The 8,225-nt window shown below is 40.0% G+C and overlaps 1 protein-coding gene across 1 annotated transcript; it reads right to left on the bottom strand.

Moving 5' to 3' along the window:
- Positions 1–1,012: 1,012 nt before the first annotated feature.
- Positions 1,013–6,200, bottom strand: LOC311052477 (uncharacterized protein; the record flags this gene model as incomplete). Its single annotated transcript, XM_084067437.1, has 6 exons — positions 6,082–6,200; positions 3,639–3,730; positions 2,810–3,029; positions 2,106–2,181; positions 1,964–2,012; positions 1,013–1,067 (listed from the first exon to the last, which is right to left on the bottom strand). The coding sequence occupies exons 1-6, from the start codon at positions 6,163–6,165 to the stop codon at positions 1,013–1,015; spliced, it is 576 nt and encodes a 191-aa protein (XP_083923563.1). The 5' UTR covers positions 6,166–6,200.
- Positions 6,201–8,225: the final 2,025 nt, after the last annotated feature.

Genomic DNA, 8,225 nt, shown 5'->3' on the forward strand with positions numbered 1-8,225 from the left:
CGCTGATTCAAATGTCTATTCAAATGACTGTTTCTAAAGTGTATTTGCTTATTTGGGCTTGTTTCTAAAGTGTAGTTGCTTATTTGGTCTAGACGTGAATCTTTCAGTCACAATGTATAGTGTATACAGGTAGCAATGACAGAAAACATCAACTGACCTCAGTGCTGTCTGCATGTCATATATTCTATATATGGTCTCTATCATGGGTCATCAATATCTATCTATCTATACTCTGTTTTAGTGCTCAGCATAGCTATAGTGTACAAATGAAACCAAATGGACACACACACACACACACACACACACACACACACACACACACACACACACACACACACACACACACAGTAGGTATAGTAGGTTGTGAGTCTCACTGAAGTGTTACTGTCATGTAGTTACTTTTCTATGCCACTTGATGTCACTGTAGGTGACTGCCTAAAGAGGTGATTTTTTGTTTTTGTCATTTTGTTTGAACACATACTTTAGATATGTCTGGTGTGTCACTGAGGCGAAAAATAAATGGATCAAAAGTTTTTCTGGAAAAAAAAAAAAAAAAATTGAAAAACTTTTACAAAAAGCTGTATATCTCAGAATTCTTCTCTCAGAGGGTGTTTTTCACTGAGAACAAGCTTTACTCAACTGCCAATAAGTAAAGAACGGAAGATGGGATTGCAAAAATGTCTTTTTTCTGCAGAAACTAGAGGTTCTCCTCTTTCTTTTGAGCTATAGTGTGACTTTGTAGTCATAGCACAAAATATTCTGTGGATAATCAAAGATTGGCCAAAATTGTCAAAATGTCTGGCAGTGGCTAAACGCAGCCACAGAAAATGCTGGCAGTGAATGAGTTAAGGTCCAGAAAGTAGTTTTTTCCACTAAGAAGGTGTTCCTGCATAACTTCTGGGTATGATGATTATTGTCAAGACTGACCGCTGAGTCGAATACCGGACACCGATAGCAGAGCTTAGTCAGTCTAGAGAACTTGGGGCAATAATACTAGCTGCCCTGTCACCTGTCAATAGGTTCGGTTCCAGTAGCTGTCTCTATGGAGCTCTCCGTCGGACTGGACTCTTAAACCATATGGGCTAATATTTATATTCCTCTTTGTATAATTTAGTGATGTATCTATGACAAGGGCCCGGCCACCTGGTAGCCCCCCTATCTACGGCCTGTCAGCCCAGTGGTAGGAACCTCTGAGCAAATCGGCTATGAATCCCGTAATAGTTCCCATAAATGGTAGTCGTTCCCATGGCTATGGCTATCTGGGCTTAACATCTCCGAGACCTTTCTTACAATGATGATGTCACACGCATACCCTCAATTGGTACTCTATAGAAAGTACTGTGTTTTATCCATCAGTCTTTCAATGTTATGAGATACACAGTGGTTCCTAAGTAAATTCAAGTCAAAATTCTAAAATCTCCTTTTAGTTGACCGTGTAACAATGATTTGTACCGTTATGAAACTGTATATTTTCATATCTGAAACCTATAATAAATTCTTCAATTAATTAATTTAATATTAAATACATTTTTGGATCCAATGGACGGAAAATCAAAATTAATATTTCTTGGTGACACTCCCTAATATGGCCTTGCAAAAAGTGCAAAGGGTAAGTAACCCTGCACTTTTGGCACTGTTCTTTGGGAGTGTTCAGAAACTCCAGTGCATCTGGAGGTAAAGGCGTCATGTCAAAGTTGTGCTGCAAAGGCACTGCATAGAGAGTGTTCTTCCCTCCCCCCGTAGCACTTCTGATGAGGGTTGCTGTGTAGCCATCATTGAAGTGGCAGCGGTGGCCTAGTGGTTAGAGGGGCGGCCTTGATACCGGAAGGTCCCTAGTTCGATTCCCCAATTCATCACATCAATCATGAATCACCGCTGAATAGCCCTTGAGCAAGGCTTCCATGCAGGGTCCGGCTGGAAACAAGCTTCGTGCTTAGTCCGACACCCTGGGTAAACAACAAACTTTGCTTTGCTTTGCGATATGACCGTGAGACGTCTTTTGCCCTGACCACCTGTAACAACATTGTCAGGATAATTCAAATGATGGGGCAGGTTATATGGCAATGTTTTACAATAGTAGATAATAGTTGACACATTCTCACTACCTGTAGCCTTGTGGAGGTAGTAGCCTCCAGTGAGATAATTCATCTCGGGGAACTCCATTTGCAGCAGTATGGTGAACTAAGAGAAAAGCATAGACTGATTTTTAAATGCTGGAAAATAGCCCCACACTAGGATGACGACTGGCGTTTAAAAAGATATTGTAACCAGTATGTTTTGACAAGTTGTTATAAACCTCTTGTCCGTGCCTGTCGTGTGAGTCCATCGCATGTCGGTCTAACTGTTCTCACATCACTGACCAAGATGCTGGACTGTTAAGACATCACTGTCAGATCGCTGTTCTGAAATCACTCTCACTGACCAAGATGTATAACTCCTCTTTATGCCCATATAAGGATGTCCCTGATGTCATCATTACTAAGCCCAAATCTGGGCTTTACGCCCATATATGGAGATCACTCATGTCATCAATATTAACCCATACCCCGGAATGCCCATATATAGACATATTGTAGACAAATCCATATGACCTAATCAAACAATGATCCATACATAACATCGTCTCTCACCCTTGGGGTGTTTTACTAGTATTAATAGTCATTTTGAATGCAATGTTGATAAATTGAATACTTTAGAAGCGAGTCCAAAGGACCTTTATTCATATTTTTAGCTTCAATGTCTTACTGTACTACATGCTGCAATTTACAATAAAGTGTTAAATTATATAATTATTATGTCTTGTTCATACCTGATCATGACTCATGTCGTGGGACATGTTGATGAGCCTCTTCCCAAGTCCAGCCTGTGCGAGCCTGAACTCTTCCTCTGGGGTTGGCGTTAAGTCAGAGTTCAGGTTCATCAGGTAGAGGTAAAAAGAGAATGGCTTCCATGGTTTGGGAGGTGTGGCCTTTGGTGTCATTTTGCGCTTCCCAAGGTAGGAGCCTTTCTTGGGGAGGAAACCAAAGGATCTGCACAATAATAATAACATGCAAAAAAAAAAAAAAAAACACATTCTTAGTTGACCCGATTTCCATGGCCTCACAGGGTTCCTACAGACTCTAATTTTCAAACTTAAAGGTAGAACTTTCAGAGTAAATAGATGCGTATCCAGTAAATAAATTAAACAACTACATTTAACTTAGATATTATGAGTGTATACTATTATGTTGCCAAATGTACAACCAACCTTTACAGTTGTAAATAAAATTCACACCTGAAATGTAGTACATAGAATGTCTTACACTGATAGAGGCAAGATGTTATAACTAAAATATTGTTGCCATGGCAAATTATTACATAGATATATCTTCAGTACAATATACTGCACAGTCTGAGTTAGTGTAAATGTCAATGTACAGTCTATCACAATTTAATTTATGAATGAACATACATCACAATGATGTTATTCAACATAAATTGTGAAATCAAGTACAATGTTGGATGGCTTATACTGATAGGATTTAGTACATCTGTATTAAATCATATTGTTTTTGACATATAGCTTTTTATTGCCTAGTATCTACATAAAGGTTTGTCTTTGTTCAAAGTTGAACTTTTTTTTGGAATGCATTTCAAACCTGTTCATCTCTTCATCCAGTGGCACATGGGGACTTAGTATGTTCAAGAGATGATGTGCAGCTGAAGCCACGTTTCCATTTGTGTCAGCAATCTGTCAAATACAAACTAACATTGATTAATTTCCACTTGACCCATTACATGCCACTTAGCATTTACAGTAGAGCAAGTTAACACCAAGTTAACACAATAATCTTATAGACCAGGTGTCTAGTTCTCAATGTACAGGGCAGTCATCTTACCATTGCAACATTATAAATTGCAACAAATAGAAAAAAAAAAAGAAAAAAATAACAGGCCAATGTTAAAAGGGTGGCATTTGTTCCTCAACATAGTGTGAATGTGCGTGCAAAGTTTGAGCGCAATTGGACGATGCGTTCATGATTTGCGGAATTTTGTTCAAAACAAGCCAATAATGCAAACTTTAGATGTTAATCTTAGCCAATCAGTATGGCATATGAAAAATCAAACACATCCGTCGTGATCACATGACTATAGAGATCATGTGTACCGATTTGCGTGAAATTTGGATAACATTGGAAGGAGTAGTATAAAATAATGTGTTTTACATAAGTTGGCCTGCTGGTGAAGCTATAAAAGGAAGATGTGAAAAATGCAGGGCAAAGGTTTTTCCTTGACCTCTAGGGAGTGTGCATATAAAGTTTTACACAGATCGGTGCAATTATAGGTAAAAACACGAACCGGCCTGTTATAGCGCCACCATGAGGCTGATTTGAAAATGTTCAAATGGTAGTTCTTCCTCGGCCTAATGGGAATGTGCGTGCAAAATTTCACGGAAATTGCATGCTGTGTTCATGATTTGAGGCATTTTGTTCAAAACGGAGCACTCCTGCAAACTTTGGAAGACATTTTTAGCCAATCAGGATGGAATATGAGAAATCTGAAAGACCCGTTTCGTTGAATGACTACAGAGATACTGTATACCGATTTGCGTGATTTTTGGACAAAATCTGTAGGAGTGCTGTCAAAAAATATGTTTTGCACAAATCGGCCTCCTGGTGGCGCTATGAAAGGCCCATGAGAAAAATTTGGGGCAGAGGTTCTGAATTGGCATCCAGGGAGTGTGTGTGCACAGTTTCGCTACGATCAAGACAACGGTGCCGGAGATTAGCTGGTCACAGACGGACGGACACACACACACACGGACACACACACACGGACACACACACGGACGGACGGACGGACGGACGGGGTGGAAAACATACTCTCTCGCCATGCCTTCAGCCTGGCGGAGACAAAAATCTGGACCTTATTCTTACAGTTCATAGAGGACCATGATTGTTAATTATGTTTAACAAATTGTGTGTTTCGTGGGGTGATTGATTGCCTATTAACACATATGTCTAATCAAAGGCAACAGGCATTAACTGTGTGTCCCCAGCCAGGACAAGCTAACGCAGGCAGTTTTTGTTAGAAGTTCAGGGCCATAGTAATAAAATGTTCCATTCAAATCAATGTATACATTAATATTAGATATTGCTACTATAACCAGGAGATAGTGGCAATATCTAGAAAATATCAATTTTGGGACTGTCCCCAAATGTATCATTAGAGCGACGTCCCATTACACCAACGCTGTTGAGTGTCCCATGATGATGTAGACCCTCTTGTAATATTGCTTAAAGATGGAGTGCCATGATATTTTTCAACCCTAAAACCTGATCATAAGGTATTATTATTATGTAAGGATTTTTTTCAAAAAAAAAAAGTGTACAGAAATTGTTAAAAAAATGTTTTTATGTGGACACGCCTCCGGTTCATTAAGTATGCCTGGTTCTCACCTTAGCACCTCCTCCACCACCTTAGCACCACCCACCTGTCCTAGTCCCTCCTCCTCCTCATGCCCACACCTGTTGTGTTATGATAATGAGGGGGAGGGTATGTTTTTTGGGGGCTCTGTGATGTCACTAAAGGGCTGTTTCTCTATTGGCACGTTTGACCCTCAAGATTTCAGCCTCCAGGAAGAAACTCCAAATAATCAGAGAAGACATAAAACAACATAAAACCACCACCGGGGGGCTTAATGAAGTTCTATCAACCTCATAGACACATGAAAAACAGAAAAAGTGCAAAAACATGGCACCACCTCTTTAAATGAATCATTTAGTTTTCAAAAATAGCAACCCAGACTGTTTAGCAGGCTTGCACAAGGAGTTTCTAAAGTACACAAAACTAAAGATTAAATAACGCTAAGTAACTAAATTGGAGTAGCCTTCTTGTTATCCATTCATTTAACAGACGCTTTTAATCCAAAGCGATTTACAATAAGCAAGGTAATACAACATCATAATACATCAAATACATCCATGAATCGCGTTACGAGCGTGTAGCGTTCTCGCCACGCTTTCATTACAAAATAACCCATAAATGTTAGATAGTTTCTCAGCATCTATCATATTCTTCATCTATCATAATTATTCTTACTTGAGTATTGGTGACGGGAGCAGCTCTGGGGGCTCTGTGGCCTCTTGGTCCGGGTGGATGAAGACGATACGATGACGGATCCATTGTAAACAAACCAGCTTCTACTCCATGCTGCTTCTTCTAGCCTATAATGCTAACGCGTGCCACTTCCTGTCACAGAACGCAGGGTGATGACGTCACGGATGTGAGGGGGGAGGGGTGGGGTATGGGGAGGGGGAGGCCTGTCACTCATGGCAGACCACGCCCCTCTCAGCCGAGACCCGCCCCCACGGAAAGACAGGGCCAAAAGTGAACCTGAAACTTTTCAAGTTGAATCCGTAAAAAAAAAGATCTAAATCTGAAAAATTTTAATCTGCAACCGAAAAAAAAAGATTTGAATCCGTAAAAATCAGATCTGAATCTGAAATAAATAAATAGAATTCAATTGGGAAAAAAAAGTACTCCAAGATCGAAATATACATTGAAGTGAAAAATAAAAATGATTAATTTATTCAAAAGTATTAAAAAAAAGAATCAAAGTTACGTTTGAACAGTTTTTTTTTCATGAATTCTGGGATTTGTCAAAGTTCAATTTAGAAATTCAGGTACATTTTTTTTTTTTTCAAGTTCAAATCTTATTTTTCCACTTCACTTTTAATTTTTTCACTGACACTTTTTTTGATAAACAATCAAGACTTAAGAGCCTGATCTGCTTCCATAAAAAACATCGGGGTGAATTCTCCTTTAACTGACAGACTCAAATGTTGATAGTTTTAATAATAATGAAACTCTGTCATGCAATGCTTTGTTGGTGGCAGGTATTTTATCATAAAGCATAACAGTGACGGCACTCCGGTTGTCCACTTCTAATAAAAGGGGGGGGGGGGGTATGAACTAAAATACATTTTTAAATCTCTTATCAGCCTCTTGACTAGGCTTGTCCCTGCCCTCCTAATGTTGTGTGTAACTGTCATACTTGATCGACAATGAAGTTACAGTCTTGGGCGGCTGATAAGCTCTATGCACAGCAGCCATATTGTGAAGACATTCACAGGTGTTACCAATGATACTACTAATGAAGGCTCTGTTCCATTTAGGGTAGCACAGTGGTTTCCACGACCCCCATAACTCTGAGAGTGTACAAATGGAACCAAATGGACCCGTAACAGAGTTGCACACCTGTAAGGGGCCATTTGGAAGCCCATGAGGGTCCCTGGCCCCCAACTGTAGACCCACTGGTGTTTCCAGTGGGCCAACATGCACAATATTAGCACCCTTACTCTGTTTGACCAGAATGGAACAGAGCCTTCATTAGTATCATTGGTAAGTAAGTAAGTAAGTACATTTTTTTTATATAGCACTTCTCACAGAGATGGCTCACAAAGTGCTTCACATACATAGAGAATAAAAACAGAAGAAGGTATTAAAATAAGTAGAACAGTAAAAAGCTTGAACAATAATCTCAAGTATACAACAAATAGTGATGCAACGTGGACATAAAATCAAATAACATTTGCAAAAGCTTGTTCAAATAATAGGGTTTTAAGATTGTTCTTAATAATGTCAACAGAGGCTGCAAATCTCAAGGCATGTGGAAGCACATTCCAAAGCTTGGCAGCTACAGCCCGAAAGGCTCTGTCACCTTTTGAAATAAGATTTGTGTTGGGAACTATTAACAGACCCTCTTCAGCAGACCTAAGGGCCCTCCCTGGCACATAACGTGGGACCAGGTCGGTTATATATTTCGGGGCCTGACCATGTAAAGCTCTGTAGGTGAGCACCAGGACCTTAAAATGGACCCTAAAATGTACAGGGAGCCAGTGTAAAGAGGCCAGGACTGGGGTGATGTGGCACCTTCTGCTGGACCTGGTCAAAAGTCTAGCAGCAGCATTCGGAATTTGCTCGAGGCGGTTCATGGTTGTTTTATTGAGGCAGGTGAAAAGTGAGTTGCAATAATCCAATCGTGAGGAGACAAAAGCGTGGATAATCATCTCAAGTTCTGTGGGGGAGACAATTGACCTAAGTTTTGCTATGTTCCTAAGGTGGAAGAAACATGACCAGGTGACTGATTTGACGTGAGTGTCTAGGTGCATGGATTGGTCGAAAATAACACAGAGGTTTCTGAGGTTGGGGCGCACTTTGTCTCTGAGGGAACCAATAGCATC

Source organism: Gymnoscopelus microlampas (genome assembly GCF_963454915.1).
Source record: "Gymnoscopelus microlampas genome assembly, chromosome: 9".
Lineage (NCBI taxonomy): Eukaryota > Metazoa > Chordata > Actinopteri > Myctophiformes > Myctophidae > Gymnoscopelus > Gymnoscopelus microlampas.